The sequence below is a fragment of the Martes martes genome (genome assembly GCF_963455335.1).
Source record: "Martes martes genome assembly, chromosome: 7".
Taxonomy (NCBI): Eukaryota; Metazoa; Chordata; class Mammalia; order Carnivora; family Mustelidae; genus Martes; species Martes martes.
The window spans coordinates 66,604,359-66,630,391 of record NC_137894.1 but is presented as its reverse complement, the minus strand read 5'-3'; the positions used below and the strand labels follow the sequence as shown (position 1 = coordinate 66,630,391).

The 26,033-nt window shown below is 40.7% G+C and overlaps 1 protein-coding gene across 3 annotated transcripts in view; it reads right to left on the bottom strand.

Annotated features, from left to right (window-relative positions):
- Positions 1–2,872: 2,872 nt before the first annotated feature.
- The window catches only part of SLC12A1 (solute carrier family 12 member 1), a gene marked incomplete at both ends in the record, with an annotated part of 83,565 nt that continues 60,404 nt past the window's right edge, over positions 2,873–26,033 (bottom strand). For all 3 annotated transcript variants that reach the window (XM_080807407.1, XM_080807405.1, XM_080807406.1), the window contains 7 exons: positions 2,873–3,008; positions 3,975–4,042; positions 5,880–6,015; positions 14,725–14,811; positions 16,602–16,713; positions 16,954–17,085; positions 19,953–20,096. In XM_080807407.1, coding sequence (XP_080663533.1) covers positions 2,873–3,008; positions 3,975–4,042; positions 5,880–6,015; positions 14,725–14,811; positions 16,602–16,713; positions 16,954–17,085; positions 19,953–20,096 — 815 coding nt within the window. The remainder of the gene's footprint in view (positions 3,009–3,974; positions 4,043–5,879; positions 6,016–14,724; positions 14,812–16,601; positions 16,714–16,953; positions 17,086–19,952; positions 20,097–26,033) is intronic.

The window sequence follows — 26,033 nt, the reverse complement described above, 5'->3', positions numbered from 1 at the left end:
TAGATCACTGGTCCTTCTCCCAGATTCTAAATTAGCAGGCCTATGGGTCCCAAGAATCTACCATCTTTTTTTTTTTTTAAGCTTCCAAATAAAGATTTCTAGAATTAGGTATTAAGAGAAGAACTTATAAGACAATGCTCCCAGGATGGTCCTATTTAGAGAAGAAAGGTTTATGTCTATTACACATAGATATGTGATAGGGATGGAGGCAGAGTCCTCAACTGAAAAAACTGATGAAGGTTTTGAGAAGTCACTATGAGGAAGAAGCAGGGATGCTGATGGAAAACGTAAACAAAGTGAGAGGGCAGAGAAAGTTTGACACCAATGTCCATGATCGTGCAACTTTCTCCACCCTGCCCTGAAAGCTGAGGACAGAGGTGGAGATAATGAGTGCTTGGCTTAGTGGAGTTGGGTGAAGCAAGGGACAAGGGCAGGACACCAAAGGCTATAAGAATCTGCTGGTGTCTGACCACAGCCTCCAGCCATTCAGTTTCCTGAGACCCTAACCTGTTCCCAGTACAGCTACTCTGGACCTCAAAACTGCCAGTCCCTACTGCCACCCGTCCCTCCTCTCTTGGGCCATGTACCCCTCTTCCACTAATCCAGAATCCAGGGACATCACCTCAGTCACTCTCTTGCCATTAGCCCTCAGGAAATTAAATAACTAGTTTAAGGTCAAACCACTAATAAATGGTGAGATTAAATCTGAACTCAGGCCAGTCCAAGTTTTTGGGGGGTTTTTTGTGTGTTTTTGTCTTGGTTTGTTTTAGACCACTACTTTATATGACTGCTGCGGCTGGCATGGTGATGTCTCACCAGACCCTGTTTAATGAGGGACTCTACCCCAGCAGTGGGGACTGTGATCAGCAGACTGGACTTCCGCTCCCAGGCCCCCCAGGGACGCCTCAGCTGCAGAGAACTGCCTCACCCAAGAGCACGCCCCTTCCTGGGCAGCACACGTCTAGTGAGGGATCAATGCAGGCATACAGAGGCCTGGCCTTCTCAGCCCAGCTTAGAAGGACTCTGAAGGAACTTTCTGTCTCCAGAGCTCCCTGTGGGGTCGGCTGAAGCTATCCTTGGGCCCACATTAGAGCTTACCTTTTCCTTCTCCCTTCCTGCTCCTGGCGCTCTCCTGCTCCCTTCCTTCCTCCCTCCCTTATTCCACAGGTGTTGATCCCAAAGGACCTCCTCAGTAAACATGCTCCATGTTAAATACTCTTTCAGAGTCTGTTTCCCAGGGAACCCAGTGTGCAACAGCCTCTCAAGGATACGAGGGCCAGACTTTCCTATTACAGAAGTTGTGTGGCTTCTCACATTTCCCAGAGACCCTCTGAAGTGTTAGTGAGAACTGTCAGGTCCAGATGAAGATGGATGTTCCTTCCCCTGGGTCACTGTGACCATGTCTAGTGTAGTCTTTGGATTTCAGGTATATAGGGCTCAAAAGAGATGGTTTAAATCTGGGGCTCAGTGAGACACATGGCCCGGGACTGGGGAAGTGGCCAGCCTGCTGCTTAAGTTTTGCTGTTTCCCCTTTCCTTTCCGGTCATCCTGAGAGGAGTGTGGGCTTGGAATTCCGAATCCTGACTGCCAGTTTTAGACAAGCATCAGAGGAGGCAACTGATAGAATTTCTAATGCTCACATCTGCTTGCCATTGCACGGTGGTTTTAGCAACTTAAAAGGAAAAATGTGACCTGGGCCAAAGCAGACGAATTTCAGCGCTTTTATTTGAGGTTCATTGTTTCCTTTTATTTTAACAGAATAAACAGTCAAAACATGTTAAGAAAAAAAATCAACTCATCCATCATAAAAGAAATTTGTTGGTTTTTCAATGTGATTAGATATTATAGGAATATTAATAAAAACAAAAAATCAACACTTGTACATTATACACAACACACAATTTTGTAATTTTGTCCATTTTTCCACTTCACCTTTTAATTATTCCTTACAATCCATACAATCAGTATATAGAGTAATTAAGTATATGATTCAGGATATATTTCTTCATAATGGTTTGAAAATCGGTGGTGTTTGGTTTTCAATTAGAAATCTACAAAGATCTCATCTGTGCTAACCACTTCATTAGAAACAAATATGCAAAGTCATCCTACGATGGAGATTCCAAAATATTTAGCAGGCAAAACAAATTTTATATATTAAAAATGGAATCTAGTTCATCTAATTGGAATATTGTCGCCTTCTAATCCAGCTGACATACTCTTCAGTCAGCAGCAAATTGCGGCCATAGGTTATCAATGATCGCTCAGATCTAAGTATATATGCTGTGTTACATTAAATAACCTTATTTAGGTAACTGCTTTAAACATTTTGTAGACTCAAGGACTTCTTAAAGTTTTCAGTTATTGATTTTCAAATCTTCTTTGTAGGTATAAGCCTCTCAGAAGGCCAAGCATAATCGTGGTTCCTGCCCAGCTGGTCTTTGCCTTTGATAACCACCCACGGTTACCCGACTAGCCTGTCAATAAGCATTTAATGAGGACCTGCTGTGGGGCTGAGGCCTCTACAGGGGCCTAGCAGCAAACACGAGATTAGGTTTGCCTGGAGAAGTTTACAATGAAGTTTGTGATTTTTAGGAGCACAAGCCAGCATGGTTTCCTTAATTTCCTTGTTTATCAACAACCGCAACAATAACGATGTTTTTCTAGAGGTGGCATTGTCCGAGGCTGATAGAAAAAAAAAAAAAAGCCCCCAATATCAATGAAAAAAAAAATGCTGACATGGTTTAAATGGAATCCTGTGCGATTGTCTCAGGTTTGTATATCCACAGATCAGATTTACAACATAAAGCACTAGAATGCGTTTCTCACTTATTCATACATGAAGTTAAGATGTGCTCAAATCTTTCATGGATTAAGAGTAAAATGTCAGGACATTTTTGTGGTTTCCTCTAACTAGTAAAACTGGAGGGAGGTTCTTGGTAAGGATTTCCAACCAAGCCATGTACAACCAATCGGATATAGATCCTTTTCTTGCCACTGGCAGGCTCCTGACAGTATGGAAGAAAAATTTTAGAAGCGACAATTACTACAGGCAGTAACATCACTAGTCATCTGAGCTATTTAATAACCAGTGACCTGAAACTTTTGTAACCCTCCCCCCAAACATGAAAGCACTGAAATTATTCTGAATATAGATATCAAACTGATGTATTTCTCAGATAGGACCAATTATCTGTAAACCAGAAAAACAGGCTTAGGCATTGCAGAGCAGCAACAAAACAGAACTCAATTCTCACTCCTCTTGAAACAGAAAATTTGATCAACCAATCTCTGTCTCTCTCTTTTTTGGATGGAAATGATTCTCCCAATAGTTTAAAGCTCTTATATCTGGCAGAAACCTCAGAAAACATCTAGGTGAAACCTTGTACCCAGTTCTGGAGACTGTTTGAGGCCTCAGGTGGGTAGTCCCCCAGTGTAGACCTTGAAGACATAGGACTCCATACACAGGCATCAGGTCATGAGGTATAAACGTGAAAGAGGGGTTTTTCATGTTCAGCTATCAATCCTTAAGGAAACATTCCTATTTCCAGCAGTACACCTCGAACATTTGCAGGATGAAGGGCAAGAGTATAAAGGGAAGAATCTTCTCCCTTTTTCTCCTACCTTGGCCTCTTTCAACACAGAAAGGAGCCTCCCGATCGTGCTGTGGAATCTACCTCAGGAGGACGCGGGGAAGGAGTCCGTGAGCCTCAGGGGCTGACGGGAGGCTTGTTGGGCGGGGATTCCAGGGGCGGGTTCCCGGGGCACGGTCGGTCGGAAGGGGGAGCCAAGGTTCTGTGGGCGGGGCCTCCAGACAGAAAGTCCAAGGGACAGGGACTAAAATCCCACATGTTCCATTAAAAAAAAAAAAAAAAAAGCTTCCCACCTGAATCATCATGACTTTTTTAAGTCAATTAACCCATTTACCTAAGATCCCTCTTGGAACATTCTTCAATGTCTGCCGCGATACTTACAGGACAATGAGATTAGCGGCTCTCGAGTGCTCCTGTAACAGTTCGTTCAGTCGAACTTGGCGGTAGCTCTGTGGACAACATGCAGATTTTGTTGAGGGCAGTTCTACCCAGAATTACGGAGGAGAATCTATCTCCTTACACCAAATTATGGAGAAGTAGAAAAACCTCACTTAAAAAAAATTAGTTATTTCCTTCAAGTTTGGAAACTAATTTTTTAAAAAAAGATTTTATTTATTTGACAGAGAGAGACACAGAGAGAGGGAACACAAGCAGCGGGAGTGGGGGAGGGAGAAGCAGGCTTCCTGCAGAGCAGCAACCCTGATGTGGGGCTGGAGCCCAGAACCCTGGGATCATGACCTGAGCCGAAGGTAGACGCTCAACCAACTGAGCCACCCAGGCACCCCTGGAAACTCATTTTTTAAAAGCTCATGAGAAATTCTAGAATTATAAAGAATAAAACCAAGTGGTTGTTGTACTAGAGTGGCTTATTAAATTCTAAGAGGGAAAAAAAGCGAGCAGAAAACATGGATAATAGTAAAGAGAAGGTGAGAACCGTCAAATCTGGAACAGGTTTGGGGGGGAAGAACTAACAATCTTGATACCAGTTTGATATCCTAAAAACATAAATTATATCCTAGTCTACATTGTTTAGGCTTTTTGAATATTTTATCAGCACAGGGGACTGGTTTCAACTAAAGGCAGCCAAGACGCACTTGGAAAAAATAACAACATTGACGATTTTTACAGTGGTGAGAATAATACTTATTATTGTATTTCAATGGTTCAGAAACCAAGGCTTAGGTGTATGATTTGCTCAACTACGTGAAAAATCTTTGTTACAAGTGGGCAGTTTATTAAAAAGAGAGGGGGGGGGGGCAAACCAAAAAGCGACTTCTAACTACAGAGAATAAACTGAGGGTTCTAAGGAGGGCACTTGTTGCCAGGAGCCCTCGGTGTTGTGTGGAAGTGATGAATCACTAAATTCTACACCTGAAACTGATATTATACTGTATGTTAAACTAACTGGAATTTAAATTAAAATGTGAAATTAGGGGCTCCTGGGTGACTCCGTTGGTTAAGCGACTCTTGATTTCATCTCAGGTCATGATCTCAGGGTCCTGAGATAGAGTCCCACATCTGGCTCTGTGCTGGGCATGCAGCCTGATTAGATTCTCTCTCTCCTTCTCTCTCTGCCCCTTTGCCAGCTCTCTCTCTCCCTCTCGTAAAAATAAAAAAATAAAAATAAAAATAAAAAGTCTTCCCAACCCCACTGATAAATAAACGAGCAAGCAAACAAAGAACTGAGAAGTTTATTATACACAGTTTATAAATCTTAGCTCAGTATTTTCTCCACTAAATTTGAAAGGCTTTAGTATCTCTTGTTCTAAATTGTTTCAAGTTCAGCCCCTAATGTAGTTTATTTATTATATCCCTCCTATAACATGTGCCTCATCCAACTTTCATAATCATTGTTCCAATTAAGTATTTTCTCATATTGCTTTGTTAGTTTTCGTAAACTCATCATGTTAAAATTCTTTGATACTGTGTTAAATTGTGAGTCAATTACCTTTATCTACTTTGCACACATATTGACTTGACTTAAATTATTTTAGACCCATGGATCTGTCTCCTGTTCTATAAAATTAAATTTGAAAGGAGACTTCACAATATATATCAATAATCTGGTTTTTAAAAAATCTTTTAAAAAAAGAATTGACTTTATATTAAAGGAAAGCCATTTTCTAAATCCTCATATGCAGTAATATGATTGAAAGCACTTGAAAATGCAGAAACCCTAGATCTTGAATAATGAAATTCTGTAACAGATGTGTTACTTGTTGATCTTTGAATCAACCACTGTTTTCTTTTTCAGCAAAGTAAAAATTAAGGAAGACAAGTCCTTACCTTTTCCTTGACTGCTTCCAGTTCTGCATCTGTAATTTTCCATGGGCTTTCTCTCTTTAATTTCTCAGCAGTTGTTAAATCTTTGCAGCTTTCATGCAGACGATATGGTTCAATCATCTCTTCAAAGACTTTCCAGCTGAAATTGGAATTATAAAGGAGGGCTCACAGTGGGAAACTAACTCATTATTTCACAGATACTCCAGGTAGGACTGGCTCTGCTGGCTGCAGAATCAGAGCCGAATGTCATGGAAATCTTTAAGAATTATCTTTGCAGGGGACTTACTGTGAGTAAAGCCATGGATATAATACAGCCTCCCTACCCAAGGAAAGGCCTTAACATGTTAAAGCCTCGTTAGCCTACTGTGTATTAGATTCTCAATCTAAACGGACCAACACACAGATAGTAATTATTCTGCAAATACATTTTCTACATGGTATAGCCCAAGACACCACTGTCATGTAGACACTTTAGCCCATAAGTAAGTTTCCATCTCCTTAAATTGAGTTTCCATCTGCTTATTGTACAGACTGCCTAGGAGGCATTCATGAATTAATGTGGGAGATGAACTAGGTTGCTTGGGATGGGAGTTGGCTAGGCCTGCCCTCTCCTTTAGTCCATGTAGCCTTCTGCCTGCTGGCAGGGGGTGGTCAGTGGGGCAGCTAGAAGAATAGCAAATTCAATGGTTATAGAGCAATTTGGATGTTTGCTGCAAATAATGCAGCCTTTGTCCTTCTGATGACTACTGTTGCTGTCTGAGATTTTTAAGTAACTATTTTTCAAGTGCATGTTAGAGGAAAGAACAAAAATCAATAATATTTTAATGTCTACGGATCTGAAGCCATCTTAGAGCAATTAAGAAGAAAGTCATTGAGCAGAAAACTAGCAGCAGTATCACACAGCTGTGGAACGTTTTTAAAAGTGCTAGACAAATCTCATTCTTGTCTTTCATAAGAACCTCGAAGATTTTTTTTAAAACAGTAGTACAGAACAAAGCTTACAGTTTATGAGAGTAATTGTCTCAATGTGCTTCTAGAAGATGAGGTCAAATATAAACAACGCCTTTTGTTTTAGATAATGTGGCTTACTTACAACTTAGTAACTTTGGGATGAAAAGTAACTAGAATCAATGTGCTATTAGGTTAAGGAATTAAAATATGATGGCATGAGTTCAATGATCTCATCGGTTGCCCTGATTTAGGATTTGCAGATCTAAGTGCAGAGATGATAAAGGAGAACCTACCAGTGCCTTCGTTAAGTGATTGAAGAGATGCTTAATGTGGTAGATTTCTGACACTGATTTATTTCGAATGGTGGACAGCAACAGGGAACCACTGATATGCCCTTTTATTCTTTCAACTACATAATACTTTTATTTGCTATTCCTTCGAAAGGTGCCATGCCTTCAGAGACCTTTCACAGTGATCTGTGCAATGGAAAGGTGCCAGCCTAGGACAGAAGAGCCTTGGCTCTTGCACTGGCTCTTCCATTGTCCTGGACCTGGATAACTTTGCCAATGAAAGGAGGTAATGGTGGCTGCTCAGAGCTGGCCTGAAGATTGGTGTAATGGTTAGATGATGATTTGGGTGACAGTGTTCTGGAAAGTGTACAGTGCCCTGTAAAACCAAGGCATTCATTTTACCAAACAGCCACGGGACTGAGTTTAGCAATTAAGAGGCTCTCTGTTTAAGCTCTACATACACTTATTTTGATCAGGATAAAAGTTTTTGCATCTTAGCCCAGGTGCTTATTAGAGAGACCAGTTCAAAAGTAGTTTCCTAAGAAATGGAGTGAAGTGAAGGTGGCTCGTTGTCTCCCCAGCAACCACTGTAGTCTGGGTGGGAGTGACTCCATCCGCAGCAACAGCTAATCAGCACAATTCTATTCCGTCTGCCAGAGTGTTTGGCCAGGGTAGCCACATAGCCCACGTGAGCTTCACCAAGAGGCACCTAGCATTCCACTGACCAAGTAAGTGGCTCAGTGGCTTAGGTTGGTACAACTAGAATGGAGCCCGTGCCCTGAATTCAATGACTAGAGAAGAGGCAAACTTACTCTCCCACTGAACATAAATGAGCGAGTATGTAGCCCTGGTTGCTGTCATCTTGTTTTTATGAGCTAAATCAATTTTGATGATTTCATAATGGACCAAGGTAGAGTAGAGATAATGGAAAAGAATTAGTCCTTGATTATATATAAAATTAACCTTCTAGATCAAGCTTTGCCTGAAAGCCAAAACATAATTGGATTTTTCAGTTATGCTTGCCAATAATTTTATTACTTAAGTCATTATAAGTTTTCTTTTCTTTGCATGGAAGCATGATAAGTGACATAATAGGTTATAACGGGAATGCATTTGCCCATTCATATTCTCTCAACTCTTACTGTTTCTTGTCGACATTAATCTTTGACTTCATCCTAAGGTTCATCCCTGAACTGGCCATTTTCCATTCTCCTACCTAGTTGACGCAAAGGTGGCTCAAGACTTCTATCCCGATTCTCATTAAATCTAATTTTTCATATAAAAATTTTTTAATCGACTCTAGAATAGGCCAAGTAATTGAGTCTAGAGTAGGCCAACAGACTCTAGAAGAGACCAAATAGGTTATACTATTGAATATAAATGACAATTAATTCAATTTAAAAATTCACTTACACCTGCCCGGCCTTCCCCATCCTTGTTCTTCATGATAACAAGGTTTAAAAAAATTTTAATTGTAAAAAAAAACTCTTCCTTAAGTTCATATAAGATTTCCTTTCTCAAGTTAATATACTAGTTGTTTCGTGACCATTCTAATATCTTTTTTTTTTTTTTTAAGATTTTATTTATTTGAGAGAGAGCGCGTGTGTGTAGGGAGAGGGGAAGAGGGGTTAGAAGGACAAGCAGACTCTGTGCTGAGCACAGAGCCCCACCCAGGGCTGGATCTCATGACTCTGAGGTTATAACCTGAGCGAAAACCAGGAGTTGGCTGCTTAATGGATGGGATCACCCAGGTGTCTCACCACTCCAGTATCTTTAAATTATCCAGTTAATTGCTTCTACTTTCTCTTTAATTTCTGTGTAAGGATTGTTGTTGTCTTTTTGGCCTATGACTTTTAATTCAGTATATTCAATAAAAAATGAAATTTAGCCACAAGAGATTTTCAGTTTCTCCAGGCTCAATCATTTTCTCATTAACTTTGCTTTTGTACTCCCTTTCACCCTTGCCCAGCCATCTTTATGATGTTTCTATGGTAAAATATCTCCATCCACACTTACTGATGTTTTATGGGTCATTGAAAGATTTATTAGAGACAATTTAAGTATGTTTAACATCAGCCTCCAACATGGAAATAATTGACAAACTATTTTTGACATTGTGTGCCACCTGATGACCGAGGAAAAACAGTGATGAGGAGATAATTGTTAATGGTAGGTAGTGGCTGTCTGGCCAAGGAGAGCTGAAATTGAACTGGTGCTCTGAGCATTGGGCCCTGGGACAGGGCCTGCATCAGCCCAGAGGAAGAGTCTTCTTTCTCTAATTGAACTCAGAGGAATTGCCTTTTAAAAATTATCACAAAGTCCTCAACAAAGTAGGTTTAAAGGGGACATACCTCAACATAATAAAAGCCTTATATGAAAAATCCACATCTCACCATACTCAATTGTGAATTACTGGTAGCTTTCCTCCTAAGATCAGGAACCGCACAAGGATGTCCACTCTCACCAGTTTTATTCAACATAGTACCAGAAGTGCTAGCCACAGCAATCAGACAAGCAAAAGAAACAAAACCAATTCAAATTGGTAAGGAAGAAGTAAACTTTAACTACTTGCAACTGACATGATACTACATATCAAAAACCCTAAAAATCCTACCCAAAACTACTAGAAATAATAAATGAATTTAGTAAGGTCACAGGATACAAAATCAATGTACAGAAATCCATTGCAATTCTATACACTAATTGGGAAGCTAAGGAAATAGAAACTACAAAGGCAATCCCTTTCATAATTGCACCCAAAATAATAAAATATCTGGGGATAAACTTAATCAAGGAGGTGAAACACCTGCACTGAAAAGTATAAAACATTAAAAAGAAATTGAAGATGACACAAACAAATGGAAATATATTTCATGCTCAAAAATTGGAAGAAAAAATATTGTTAAAATGTCTATACTACTTAGAGCAATCTACAGATTTAATGCAATCCCTATGAAAATACCAACCACATTTTTCATAGTACTAGAACAAAGAATCCTAAAATTTGTATAGAGCCATGAAAAACCCCAAATAGCCAAAATAATCTTGAAAAAGGAAAACAAAGCTAGAGATATTACAAGTCTGTATTTCAAGTTATACTACAAATCTGTAGTAATCAAAGCAGTATAGTACTAGCACAAAAATAGATGCATAGATCAATGAAACAGGACAGAAAGTCCAGAAACAAACCCCTGATTATATGGTCAATTAATTTTCAAAAGGAGGCAAGAATATGCAACGGGAAAAAGAGAGTCTCTTCAACGAATGGTGTTGGGAAAACTGGGCAGCCACATGCAGAAGAATAAAGCGGGACCACTATCCTACATCATACACAAAAATAAACTCAAAATGGATTAAAGATGTAAATGTGAGATCTGAAACCATAAAAATCCTAGAAGAGAGCACAGGCAGTAATTTCTCTGACATCAGCCACAACAACATTTTTCTAGATATATCTCTTAAGGTAGGGGACATAAAAGCAAAAATAAACTATTGTAGTATATCAAAATGAAAAGTTTGTGCACAGTGAAGGAAAAAATAAACAAAACTAGCAGGCAACCTACTGAAGGGAAGAAGATATTTGCAAATGACATATCTGATAAAGGGTTAGGATTGAAAAAAATATAAAGAACTTATACAACACAACCCAAAAAGCAAATGATCCAATTTAAAAATGGGCAGAAGACATGAACAAACATTTTTTCAAAGAAGACATAGAGATGGACACATGAAAAGATGCTCCACATCACTCATCATCAGGGAAACGTAAGTCAAAACTACAACGAGATATGACGTCACACCTGTTGGAATGGCTAAAATAAAAAATACAAACAACGGAGTGTGATGAAAATGTGGAGGAAAAGGAACCATTGTGAACTGTTGGTGGGAATGCAAACTGGCACTGCTACTCTGGAAAATAGTATGGGAGTTCCTCAAAAAATTTAAAACTACCCTATGATCTAGTAATTTCACTACTGGGTATTTACCCAAAAGAATACAAACACACTAACTTGGAAGGGTATATGCATCCTTATGTTTATTGCAGCATTATTTACAATAGCCAAATTATGGAAACAGCCCAAGTGTCCTTTGACTGATGAAAGGAAATATATATATATGTATATATATATATGCCACATCTTCTTTATCCAAGTATATATACACACACACAATATATATATATTATTCAGATATGTAATATTTTATACGTATACACAATATATGACTCAGCCATAAAAAAGAATGAAATCTTGTCATTTGCAGCCACATGGATGGTGCTAGAGAGTGTAATGCTATGTGAAATAAGCCAGTCAGAGAAAGACAAATAGCATGTGATGTCACGCCTATGTGGAATTTAAGAAACAAAACAGTGGACAAAGGAAAACGAGAGAAAGAGAAATAAACTAAGAAACAGATTCTCAACTAAAGAGAACAACCTGATGGTTACCAGAGGAGAGGTGTGTGGGAGGATGGGTGAAATGGGTGAAGGGAATTAAGAGTACACTTATGACCAGTGCCAAGTAATGTGTAGAATTGTTAAAGCACTATATTGTGTAGAATTGTTAAAGCACTAAATGTGTAGAATTGTTAAAGCACTGAAACTAATATAACATGGTTAAATATATGGGAATTAAAATAAAAAACTTAATAAAAAATTATCACAAAGCTACCAGATGTGCTACCAATGGCCATCTGTGAGATTTACTGAGTGATCACTCCCTGTTTTAAATAGGGTCGCCTTTATATATTTGAACATCATTGCCGACACCAGATACATGACTGTTTTACAAAGCAATATGGTGTCAGTTACAGTGGAGAGCTGAAGGGAGAAGAATGGCCCTTCCAGCACCTCTCTTCCTGGTGGGATTTTGTCTTCATACCAGGGTACATTAGCTGCAAAGATTCTTCTATTCCAGGAAAAATGGACTTTGTTTTTTTGCATCTTCCTCAAGACCTTGAACTATCAGAGAAAAAGATCTCCCAAACTGTGAAATCTAATTTATTTTTTTCCTGAGAAAGGGAACTAGATCTCTTCATTGCAGGATGATGAGGACATGTAAGAAAGAGCACATTAAAATGGTGTCTAAAAGCAAATTTAGATACCAGGACAAAAGCAAAAATGCCCGGTCCTTCGTTTTTTACTTATCTCCATAATGTTGGCTGCCTGAAGAGAGAAAAACATGGCACAAAGTTCAGGATTAGCAAAAGAAATTGTGTCTAGCCTCTGATGGGCCCCCCAGACCATGGAAAGGCGCTAGTGGAAGAAGTACATGGACGTCCTTGGTGATAGGACAGATAGGACAGGTAAGTAGGGGGGAACCGTGGTAGCTGGGCAGAGACTAGCATGAAAGAAAGGGAAAGAAACGTGTGTTTCTTAGAGAAAACCAGACTGATCTATAAAGAAGCAAAGGATATAGGAACAAATGAATCAACAAGCACAGACAGTTCTTAGCCATTATTAAGAAAACAGCAGCAAGAAGAATTTGGATACAAAAAGTAGATGACTAATTTGCGCCGAGCACTGAGCCAGTGTTAATAGGAAATCTGAAGTCAGTAGGGAACACCATGACTACCCTCCGGACAACAGAAAGTGGCCCTATGATAGCGGAGCCCTGGTGGGCTCCGGCCTGTTGCAACGTGGCACACACTAGGAAATCATTGTGCCTGCTGTGTTAGGAAATAGAATGCATTTCCACCAATTAGAGACATAAGAGGAGCCTATTTGATCGCATCACTGCAAATGCCAAAGAGGCGATGACTTAGGAATTAAAATCCTTCAAATGAAATGTGGAAGACCATCAGAGATTACTACATGACAACCCAGTCCATAGCAGAATGTTCATTCCACTTACCAAGGAGTATTATAAACTCATCTCAATTTTTCTCAAGTATTTAAAACTGTAGAAATATAGGAATAGAAAGCATTAGTGGTATATACGGCGTGAAGAAATATTGCCTAGTGATAACCCAGGTGAGCTCTGTCGATTATAGCTTTCTTATCACAATTAAGATGTTTTGTAAAGCCATTTTGATGGACCCGCAGCCTTGGAGGAATCATGAATACCCGCAAATGATATGAAGTTCAAGGTTGTGAATGGTCGACAAGACTGTGTCTTATTTTTTTTATAAAGATTTTTATTTATTTATTTGACAGACAGAGATCACAAGGAGGCAGAGAGGCAGGCAGAGAGAGAGTGGGAAGCAGGCTCCCCGCCGAGCAGAGAGCCCGATGCGGGGCTCGATCCCAGGACTCTGGGATCATGTCCTGAGCCGAAGGCAGAGGCTTTAATCCACTGAGCCACCCAGGCACCCCAAGACTGTATCTTAATATGGGTGATTTTGTTAGGTATTAAGCCCACATAGGATAACAATGAACCAAAAGAAGGGAAGAACAAGAAGATTTGAGTGCGGAATTGCAGGCCCTCAGGAGCTGCAGGAGGAAGGAGAAATGACGGTCAACAGAAGTGAGAACAGGTCCAACAGGCCAGTGAGAACCGAAGCTACACTGAGATCCTTGTGTCCCTTTGTACCCTCAATCCGGAAGGCCCCACTTCACACCAAATCACATGTATTAAATCATATCCAGATGCAACAGTAACTATGATTTTGGACTGTAAACAACAGAAAAATATTATAATTGGTAAGTTATCACTCTAAGTAGTTTATTTAGTATTGGCTATAATTTCCAGTCCATCTTCTTGCACCTCTGGGAATTCCTGGGAGGATCTAATCTACAAGCTATTTTCCAGTATCATGGACTTGACAAACTGAACAACTAATGAGGGTTAAAATGATATCATGATTTGAAGACACTTAAGCAATTATTTAAATTTCAGCATTTTAAAATTTTGGAGCCAATACATCTCCTTGGTAGACTTCAGATAGTTTTAGAGGACCCCCAAAATTCCACAGCTCTAAGTGTTGGGTCCTTCGTGCCAAAAAGTGAAAATGGCCATGGATGGTCGGCTCTGTCATTGTGCCAGGAAGATTCAAGCAGTTTTGTTTCCAGCTTCTGTATCAGAGCTCCCCATCCAGGATGCACCACCAGTTACTTTAAAAAAAATTTTTTTTTAAAGATTTATTTGTTTATTTTAGAGGGAGGGGAAGGGCCGAGAGATTGAAAGAGAGAATCTCAAGCAGACTCCCCACTGAGCATGAAGCCCAATATGGGGCTCAATCTCCAGACCTTGAGATCATGACCTGAGCTGAAATCAAGAGTGGACACTCAGCTGTGCCACCCAGCTGCCCCATCAGTAACTTTAAATAATGAAAACCTGCCCTGACTGCCCAGTCCAAACTAGTCTGAGCTTGCGCCTCCTGCTACTCTTGCCACCGTAGAAACCCAGAACATGAAGGGCAATCCTAAAATGCTAATTCCCCTGTGTTTCAACAATTCTCCGCCTCAAGCTCGACTTTACCGCAAAATCATTTCCTTCCTTTAGGATATATTTGATCACTCTGCATGGTTATTCCAAGTCCCTTTTTATTATATCTTATTAGGGGGTCACTACAGTCGATAGATAACATTTTTACCCTTTAATAATCAGCACAAAGGAAAATGAGAGAGCACTGGGGGCAAACAATGGATCTTGTTAAATGCTTCATACCTCTCTTTGTTTGGCTTAATGTTGATGTCACCAATGATATGGATATCTGCAAATTTGATCCTAAATTTGCTCAGAAGAGAAGCCATTCTGGAAATACAAGAGAGAAATACTTCATCATTGCATATGTAACTATTTTCAGGCAAAGAGTTGACGTCTTATTTCAGCTTCACAGTCAGACAAAGGCTGTGTTTAGTGTTTGATTTCCATCTCTGTATATTAAATGCGGATCAAGCATATTCCACTGAAGGTAAAGACAAATTCATGTAAATTCAGATCCTAGGAATAGCAAACCCAACTCTGCATTCACATTTCAGGTGAGATAATACAGAGCTGTACATGCTTCCTTACCATTTGGGAAAAAAGAGAAGAAGTTTTAACATTGTTGACTATTATCTTGCTGATCATTTTTAGAGTTATTGACAACGTGCTGACAAACTAATAATTATGATGTATCATTATATATTGGAGGTTCTTTCCCTGGCCACTGAAATTTTTGCTACAATTGCAAAGGTATAGAAAAATTGCAAGGGCAGAGCAAAAAGAAATCCCCAAATCACCAATTGTTTATATCTTGCCCCATTTGATGTAACACCTTTTTTTCTTGCTATATAGCTGCATCTGTCTGTCTACATCTTCCCTCTTTCTTGCTTGTTTCCCACTCACCCATCCATCTGCCCAGCTGCAGCTACCAGGCCCCTTTACCTATAAATACCTCAGTATTTCCTAAGAATAAGAACATTCTCTTATACAAACAAGGTATACTTTTTGAAATCAGGAAATTTAAAATTGATGCCATGGTGTCATCTAATCCACCAGCCATTTTTAAATTTCATCACTTGCCCCAGGAAGTTACTGGAGACTTTAAGAAAATATAAATTATTATAGCCAACATGTTAGTTGCCATTATAACATGACTCTCTTTAAGGGGAATTAAATATATATATGTTTAATATATATAATTTATATTATATGTGGATATATAAAATATATTTTGTATATGTATATGTATATGTGTGTATATATATATAAAATCCTCCCAGGACAGGGGGAAAAATACGAAAAATTACTGAATAAAAGCCTGTCATTATTTTGTGATTTCTGGAAGGGCTCAGAACTTGGGCTTGCCATGAGGGATTCAGTGCTGCTGAAGGTCCCTCTCCAGATTTCCCCCGAGACCTTTGGACGCACGGCATTCCTAACATGCTTATTGTTTCCACAATGACTAAATCATGCTCTCCATGACTAAATCAATGATAAAGATGCAAATTTGCACTCTGGAGACTGATTTTTTTTTTTTTTTAATTACAAGAGTTTTCAACAGTCATCCATTTAAACTCTTTTCAAGCTACAGATGAGAAACTGGGCACTTAGGTCCGGGTCATGGTGACTGTTTCAAGGCCCCACAACTCATGGTGGGCAGGGCTGGGATGAGGACCAGGTTCAGTGTCTCGGTTCTATTTTTTAAGTGTGCGGTGCTGGAGTGGCCACCACAAACCAGCAGGTTCGACTCTCCCCAAAGAAAGTACTGGACACAAATTCCTTTGGGCTTTTCCTTTCATGGATACCTTCGCTGGTCAACTCCAAGCAAACATTATACAAGGTAATGATAGTCCCATTCAAGACTTGAGATGAGGCCTCTGTGTGAAATTCCTTTTTGAAAAGCATTTGTGGCAGGGGATCAAGGGACATGAAGACAGTGATTATGAGAAGTATGCAGATGACTTAATGACCAGAAAACCAAGTAAACACGAGGCCCATCATGGTGGTTTTGTCTTTAAATCTGCTGTGTCCAAAAAACACTGAAAGTTCTTAGAATTAAAAGCATTAAAGTAACAGACATCCAAAGGGCTCTAACGCAGGAGTGATGAGTTACTTACGCAATTTTTTCTTCTTCAATGCGGTTGATCTTCCCTCCAACATAGATTCTTAATTTACAGTCTTTCCATTTTTTTCTGAGAGTCAAGATATAGGGGATAAGGAGTGTTAACCCTGAAAAAAGAATAAATTATGACAGAAAGAATGAATCTATCTTGCTGAAAGGAAATGAATAGCTTTACATCTTTATTCATTTCCACATTCATTGCTCCTAAGTAATTTAAAATCTTGGGAAAACACAGAAATATCGTTCTCCAGCTGATAGCGTTTTCATATACCTCCCCATGCAGTTAGTTAAATTGATCAACATAGTAATTCTGCTCCCTAGTGTGTATATTCTGGAATTGTTTTTACCTCCATCATCAAACAACCACCACACATCAATTGTGCCTTTTCCTTGCTTCTTTTTAAATTGGGTGCTGGCTTCTACCAGTTTCTGGTTGAACTCCCCCACGTGCATTGACTGGATTGTGTTCATGCTGCTGTCTGTAATGAAAGAAAAAGAAATAGACCTATTTGTCTTTTGAAGAAAGAAACAAAATAACTTGCCAATAAATCTATTCAGGAAAATAGAGGGAGGGTCATGAATTTGTAAGTTTTCTTATCCCTATGGGTAAACAGTGAGCTTGGAAAAGGGGAGATAAACTTCAAGTCCCACAGTAATTTAGATCACCTTTAATAGATCACAAGAATTTGGTATAGGTTTCATGATTACAGTTTTCGTTATAAAGCAGTAGATTATTTTCAGGTCTCTAGCAATGTGAGGGCAGAATTATTACTTAGGCAGGTAACAATGCTACATGATCTGATACAATAGCTAAAATATCCCCATTTTTCAAAATGGCTATAACTCTACTTAATTCTATTTTCAAATTTCCTTGAAAGTAGAAAATGTGGTGATTGATTTTCTAGAGATAAGCAGTAGAATCAGAAGTATTTCTTCATTAGAGCATTTATTTGAGTGCAGTTGGTGTAAATTCCATGAACATCTGGATAACAAAGGTGGCTAGGGACCAGATGTATCTTGACTCTATGACCATTTGGTCCTAATGTCAGCCTGGCTTGCTTTTCTGTTTCGGAGAAAAACTTGTGAAGTGCACGGAAAGCCACTGAGCTATTTGAATTTCTGTGAATGAGATGGAGAAGCCAGGAAATATGGAGAGACAAAATTCTTTCACTTGAGGTAGAGATAAGGGTGCCCGGAAAGTATTTATTTATTTATTTATTTATTTATTTATTTATTTATTTTTGTAATGCGCTTTCCCTTCTATCAAGGATCCAGTGACAGTGTCCTTGGGAACTAGGCCAGTGTTTGAGCAGGACCCTGGCTCCTGTTTGCCAACAGAGGTTTTCATTGCCACACTCTAGATATTATTTCTCATTTCCACATCTTTTAATGTTGTGACTTTTTTGCTCCATTTCAAAGAGTTGGTGTCAGCAAAGTGCTTAGAGTCGAGCTGACGGGTGCTTCAGAGCTTCCTCTCTGATCTGAGAGGTTCTGAAGATGCTTTGTTCTGTCCTTTGCCGTGTCCATGTTTAGGGCCTGTCAGTTCTGAAGCAATTATCTTACATGGCTTCTCTCTCCCTAGGACTGCTGAGAGAGAAAGTAAATATCTTTACAAAATGGACCAAACTCGACCCCCACTTCCATGCAAATCAAAGCACCCAGAGAACTCAGGCGTTAGTGCCTGGAGGTAGGGTCTGTCCTGATCTAGAACCCCAAACGGTTGTCAACCGGTGAAAGCCCAGAGAGGTGAAGGGGCCTCCTTGAGGGCTGCATTTGAAATCTGAGGTGTGGGAAATAAAACATAACATCATTTTGCTTTTCTGAGCAGACATGTTGACTTTCAGAGGAATGCATTTCCGCCGAGAGATGTGTGACGCAGAAACAGGCTTCCAGGATAAATAAGAAGTCCCTTCTCATTAATAAGAACACGGATGCTTCCCTCTCCCTTCAGCCAAAGAACAGTGTTGGGCTATGACTTCTGAATTTTCCATTGCTTTTCCAGACTGTAACTAACATTGAATAACTGAATGGTAGAACAAATTCAATGAATAGTTAACATTTCTCATGAATAAACCAAATAACTGAAAAGGAAAGAAAACAGTTAGCATCCAGATTTCCTTAGTCTAATATTTACACCTGAAGGTCCTGATGTACCTCCAACTCGAGACTCAAATATATCATTTTTCTGGACAATGTCATGTTAAAGTGGACAATACTTAATAGGCTTTCCTATAGCCCGGTGAATATTCCAGAAACCCAAGGACATTTCTATTACTTGAAGAAGGGCGATGTTTACATTTCATGTTATTCTATGTAAATATATAGAAATATTGTATTTCAGGTGAAACTTTGTCCTTGGGCTATAGCAGGAAAACAAGCAAACAGAACCAAACCTTTCCCGGGGTATTAGAGGGGCTTATTGAAGGATCTCATTGAAAGGGTGGATCTTGTCAAACTAGACCAAAAGCCTGCTAAATCTCAATTTGGATCTTGTTATTTGACTTGAAACCCCTCCCCAGAGAAACGATGATTTCTGGGGCTCACACCAAGCGATTTCTCGAAGTGTAGGATTATTTGTGGATGTTAACATTCTAATTTTCAACCAGCAGAGGTCGCCGTGGACCTCATTAAACTCAAACGGGCAGTGTTTCTGGAAAGAAGACGATTGTCAATTTTCAAAAAAGTCAGATGTTTGAATCACCTGTTTATAAGTTTTATAAAAAGCTCTCATTCTGTAGTCCCCCAGGCCTGGGGTGCATACTGGACATTCAGAGTTAAGTGTACCACTCAGCTGAAATCTACAGGTAATTAGTTTTGGCGAAGTTCCGAGTCCAAAATTCTGGTTTGTGACAAAGATAGAAGCTTTTCAAAATTAGGGTTCTCATTTACTGTCCTAGTTAACTTTTAGTGTCCTGAAATGTCTGCAAGGGGTGTATAAGGGGCATGTGTGTGTGTGTGTGTGTGTGTGTGTGTTGTGGGGGGGTGTGTGTGTGTGTGTGTATAGATAAATCCATTTGGGTATTGGTTCTTAAATTTCTATCCCCTTTCCATCCTAACTAAGAAATGTCCATTTTATGGCACTCAAATCCACTTAGGCACCATGAGACCCCCAAACCAAATATTATTATTTTAAAATTAAGTTTTTACAATGAGATGGCACAAAGGGCTTATTGTTACTGATAAATAACTTACATATTTCATCTGTACTAATGTCTTGAAAGAAGTGTCTTTCAGTCCTTTGCTGACTCAATGCCCCCAACATCTTAGATGCTGACTTCTGATCCCCATCAATACTCAAGCAGTGGCTCATTTCTGCATATTTCTTGTGAATTTTAAAGGTACTTACCTTTCTTAGGAGCTGGCTTAGTAATGTTCAACTTGCTAGCTTTTTTAAACAAGCCTCGGATGCCTCCACTTCCTTCTTCACATTCGTTATCTTTGATAGTAGCTTCCAAAGCCAGCCTCTCCTGTTCCAATTTCTCTAATTCATCTAATGCAAGAAGACAAAAATCGTTTACTTAACTCAGAATGACAAAGTTTCTAGGTGCAACTTATAAACTATTTTAATATAAAAAACGGTGTCCCAGGGGCACCTGGGTGGCTCAGTGGGTTAAGGCCTCTGCCTTCAGCTCAGGTCATGATCCCAGGTCCTGGGATCGAGTCCCGCAACGGGCTCTCTGCTTAGCAGGGAGCTTGCTTCCTCCTCTCTCTCTGCCTGCCTCTCTGCCTACTTGTGATCTCTGTCTGTCAAATAAATAAATAAAATCTTAAACAAAATAAATTAAAAAAAAAAACGGTGTCCCATTTGCAACGATGTGGATGGAGCTAGAGGGTATTATGCTAAGTGGAAAAAGTCGAATATTCCACTATATGTGGGACTTTAAGAAAGAAAACAGATGAACATGTGGGGGGGGAGAGGGAAAAAAACCATAAGAGACTCTTTTTTAAAAAAATCGTTTTAAAAAGATTTTATTTATTTATCAGATAGAGAGATCACAAGTAGGTAGGCAGAGAGAGAGGGGGAAGCAGGCTCCCCACTGAGCTGAAAGCCCGATGCGGGGCCCGATCCCAGGATCCTGAGATTATGACCCGAGCCTAGGGCAGAGGCTCAACCCACTGAGCCACCCAGGTGCCCCAAGAGACTCTTTAAAAAATTTTTTTTTTAAAATTTCTTTATTTCACAGAGTGAGAGAGAGCACAAACAAGGGGAGCAGCAGAGGGAAAGGGAGAAGCAGACTCCTCACTGTCCAGGGAGCCCGATGTGGGACTGGATCCCAGGACCCTGAGATCATGACCTGAGCTGAAGGCAGCCGCTTAATGGACTGCGCCACCCAGGTGTCCCCATAAGAGACTCTTAATGATACAGAACAAACTGAGGTTTGCTGGAGAGGAGGTGGGTGGGGGATGGGCTAGGTGGGTGATGGGTATTAAGGAGGGCACTTGTGATGAGCACTGGGTGTTGTATCTAGTTGATGAACCACTAAATTTTACTCCAAAAACCAATATTGCTCTGTATGTTAACTTAGTAAAACTTAAATAAAAAGAAAATAAAAAAATAAAAAATTGTGTCTATGCAATAAAATTATTATACATCATATGATTTTTTCCAAATGATTATTAAAAGGTAATATATATCAACAAGTTATATTCAGAAAGTAATAACTAGCTTGGGAAAGCGGCTCTGTGTGTTGTCATAACACATGAAGTCACTAGGATTTTATTTGTGAAGATAAGGCAGTCTATTTAATAACCTCTGCATTCACTTCCAGCAAAACCCAAAAAGCCAGATCCACTGTACGTAAGATCGTGTACACAGTGCACCACTGATTTCCTGACCTAAACAACTGGGTAGGATATTTGACAAGCAGATGCCCAAATTATCAACGTATACCGGGTGTGTACCAGGCACACGACAATGCCTCCTGAATTGCAGCATAAAACTAAACAAGAATTAAGAAAAGGTAACCAAGCTTTATACAAAGCCTTGTATGGGCTCTGAATTGAAATTACAGTGAAAAATGCCCACTAAGAAATTTCTTTTAGAGAAAGAAGACACAGGAGGCAGGAAGAGGGCAGAGGGAGAGGGAGAGAACCTTAAGCAGCCTCACACCCAGCGCAGAGCCCTCCAGACCCTGAGATCATGATCTGAGCTGACATCAAGAGTTAAACACTTGACCGACTGAGTCACTCAGGCACCCCAGCAATTCTTTCTGATAAGCAAAATACTTTCTGGAATGAGTGACCAAAGTGACAGAAAGAAAAGCTGAGGTTTCTGTGTGCCTGTCAGAGTTCAATAGCTAAGAAACATCTCATGACACTCAAGTCTGGAGCAAGAGTCAAGCCGTGTCCGGGGCTGAGACCCACCCTCCAAGCTTTGATGTTGCATCTGGCTGCCTTTTATCTTTTTTGGATTCTGATCGTGACGACAAATTCTTCACTGCTCTGTAATGCCTTGCATTCCTCTCTGATGTCAGCTTGTAGTGGGGGGGGGGGAAACAGGACTTCACAAGTAGTCAGGGGACAGTGCTAAAGAACGATAGGCATCCTTGCTTACACTGGCCAAGGTGGCCTCTTTTCAGATCCCCTCATCTTCTTGCTTGCTGGGAACAGAGACTTAGAAAACGAGCAGTGTTCCGAGGAACAGAGTAGAAAACCTAGCTTCAGTGTTACATAACCCTGGTAGGGCTTCTGTAAATGTCAACCCTTGGAGCCTGTTGCCTTATCTATCTGGGAAGCGAAGCTATACAAAGTCTAGATTTATCAATTATGTACTAACTAAATCTGTCAGGACAGTCACATCCCTAGACGGTGTTGTTATTCAGCTCCACAGAATTGTCTGGCCTCTTTCCAGGTCTTAGCAATTAATCTTCTACCAGTGGCATGAGATTTAAGGTCAAATCACCCATGTGATTTCCCCAAAGCTTCAAAGGTTCTCAAGATCAGCAACTATAGAAAATCTGAGAAATAAGGCTGACGGTATTAAAGCTCAGACAGGAGTTGCTTACCCCTGACTTTCGAAAGGTGAACAGGAGCCGTGTTACATGGGGGGGTCGTGACCGGCGACAGCTCTGCAGAGGGCTTTATGTGACATGAAGCGAGTCATTTACTTTTCCTATGCCTCTGATTTTCTATCTGTGAAATGGAAAATTGTAGCCCTTCCCCTTTCCAACTCTCCCAGCTTTGTGAAAAGAATAAACAACCATTTCTGCAGGGTGCTTTGTGGCTCCTTAAAGAACAAAAGCAATGAGCGTGTTCTGTAGGTGGCATATTTATGCAACCGCCGGAAATGGGCTTAGTCAAGCAAAGCAAATGGAGTATTTCGAGAAGCCCGGGAGTTATTTCAGCAGTTACTGTTTTTTGCACACTCTTTGGGTGCCCGGCACTGTGCTGCATATGATTCCTTCCCAAATGGCTCTGAGATGGCTACTTATTATTACTCTCAACTTTGTAGATGAGGAAACTGAGGCTCAGAAAGGTTGAGTAATCTGTCTGATGCCACCCAGAAAATAATAGGGTTCAAATGCAAAGAGGCCGGCTTGACTCCAGATCCTGCCGGCTTCCCACTCTGAAGACCTTTGGCTTTTGGCTCAGTACTATTATCTCAGAGTTGTTCCATTACCCTCCAACACGTCATGGTCAGGCGAACCTCAACACTCTTGGGCGTGTGGTGTCATGCCAAGTTAGTCTCCCCAAAAGACGGCCCCTCCCACATGTCATTTTAAAGGCAGGACCCTGAAGACACAGGTACAAATGACAGGCTGGCCCCAGGGCAACAGGATGGGCAACATCACCCACTGGGGGATGGCCCCCTAACTATGATCTCCTGTTTGGGGTGCGGCAGGGGTCCAGCTGCGGGGTAACCTCTTCTTTGGTGATGTCTGGAAGGTGCATATTTGCGAGTTTCTTTGGGGGGCAATGGCAACAGCCACCCTGGAAAAGGGTTTCTTTTGCTTTCCTTTTTTGGCAAGCTCCCGCACACCCCATGACGAGGAGCTAGTCGCCACGTTCTTTGTCCTCGAGTTTGGACAAAGGAGGAGAAAAGATAAATCCTGCTTTGTCACAGAGTCAGCTGGCTGAGTGAGCCGGGAACTACTCCAACTATTTGCTCAAAGGTATGTACACAGCCCATCCTGGACAGAGCAGACTGCAAAATCCCAGGCCCCAGAGACAAAACCAGACTTCGCCGGAACGCATCAGATCAGCAGTCCCCTCCAAGACGGCAGACAGAGGCCGACACCAGCAGAGAGAGGTCTGTGCTACGGGCTAAGATCTGCTTGCTTGGCCCTCTTGGATTTTCCCATCCACCCAGTGGTCTGATCCCATGCACCGTGATTTTGCAAATTCTTATTAGAGCTAATTCTTAATGATTCCCTTCGTAGGTGATCTAAGGCCTCCTCCCATGCCATCCGTCCTTTCCTAATTTCAGCACTAAGCAGAAGGGACATTTTGATGATCTGTTCTGCACAACCTAGCTGGTGTACTGCTCGCCTCTGTCCACATGTGAGTCCAGAGCACACTCTGTCAAAACATTTCTTTCAACAAGAATACAGGCTAGCCGACCTGCCAAAGTGTGCCATTGGCCACAAGGGAGTGAACCCAGGGAGTATAGTCAGAGAGGCAGGAATTGATTTCCACGAGGCTGAGGATAACAATCACTCATTCCATTACAATTGCATCTGATTCTCTGGATTCACAAAGCCCTTTCCCCAGAGGATCTTATTTGATCCCAACGCCAGTACTGGGATGCAGGCAGATCCTGTGGCATTCCCACCATTTTACTGGGAAGGAAAGGGGCTCAGACAGTTCAAGGTTGCACAGCTGGGGATGCATGCTCCTGCTTCCAATTCTAGCGTTCTCCCTCGTTCCCACCCTTCCTCAGCGATACACTCTGACTGCCAATATCTGCCTGTTGAAGAAATACACGGTCTGCATTTTTTCTGAAGAAGCCATTCCCCCAACTCCCCAACTGGACAAATTTTTATAATGCTTTACCTTTCCACAATCCTCTGCTCCGAACTTTATTCCAGTAACTACACCTGTGTGACGGGGAACAGTTTTAAGACACATGTTTATTTTATGCTTTCTGGACTGCAAATTCCTGGAGCGTAGCTTATGTCATATTTTGTCACCTATGTTTATTGAGAGTTTCTTTTGTGCCATGTACAATGCCAAACATTTTGGGGCCATAATATCCTTTCACGTAAGACAGTAAATCTGTGAGATAGGAGCTATAATTATTTCCAACTGGAAATGTGAAAAGTGAAATGGAAAAGATAAGTAATTTGACTAAGGCTGCACAGCCCAAAAGCATTGAGCTGGAATTTGAACCCAGGTCTGACCAATTTCAAAGCCTACGCTTAGACTTTTCACATTCTTCGTTGTGCCCGTGCCTTCCTACTCATGCCTACCACCATGATAAACACTCAAGAAGAGTCTGTTGGAATAAAAGGACAAGTCAGCGCTATTCAACACAGTTCAAACCATTTGAAAGTATCTCCAGAAAGGAAGGGAAACAAAAGGATGGTGGTCAGGCAGGGGTGAGCGAGTGCTAAGTACTGTGTGGAGGGGCTACAAAAGACGGTGTGGAGAAGAAGCAGGGTTAATGCTGTATACGGAGTTTAAAATGAGGACCCAATAGGGGCTGATGGTACAAACCAGGATGGAATGTGACAGAAAGTAGGACAGGCAGGACTGAGCAGAAGAATGAGAGGCAAGGAAAGGGATCCTTTCCCTGTAAAGATCCGCTACCTGAGCATCAGGTAGGAATTTTTTTTTTTTTTTAAGATTTTATTTATTTATTTGACAGACAGAGATCACAAGTAGGCAGAGAGGCAGGCAGAGAGAGAGGAGGGGAAGCAGGCTCCCCGCTGAGCAGAGAGTCAGGTAGGAATTTGAAGCTTCTATAGTAGGTAATTCTATAGGTCTATCATGATTTATAAAACCACAACGCTAGGGGTGCCTGGGTGGCTCAGTGGGTTAAGCCTCTGCATTTGGCTCAGGTCATGATCCCAGGGTCCTGGGATCGAGCCCCGCATCAGGCTCTCTGCTTAGCAGGGAGCCCGTTTCCTCCTCTCTCTGCCTGCCTCTCTGCCTACTTGTGATCTATCTGTCAAATAAATAAATAAATAATCTTTAAAAAAATTAAAAAAAAAACACAATGCTAGAGAGAAAGAGAGAGAGAGTTAGAGAGAGAGAGAGAGAGAGAGAGAGAATAAAGGTCTGCCTGTCTCTCATTCCAAGAGTAAGGGAATCCCTGAGGTTCTAATGATGGAAGAAAAAGCTTAGGCCTTTCTGTTCTCTCAGTTGAGGGGGTTTCTAACCAATTCTTCAGACATAACCCAAACAGTTCTCATAGTAAGAACCCTGAGCCCCGTCTTCATGCAAATGCCAAGACCACTTGAAGAATAGTTACCCCTTCTCAAGTGTT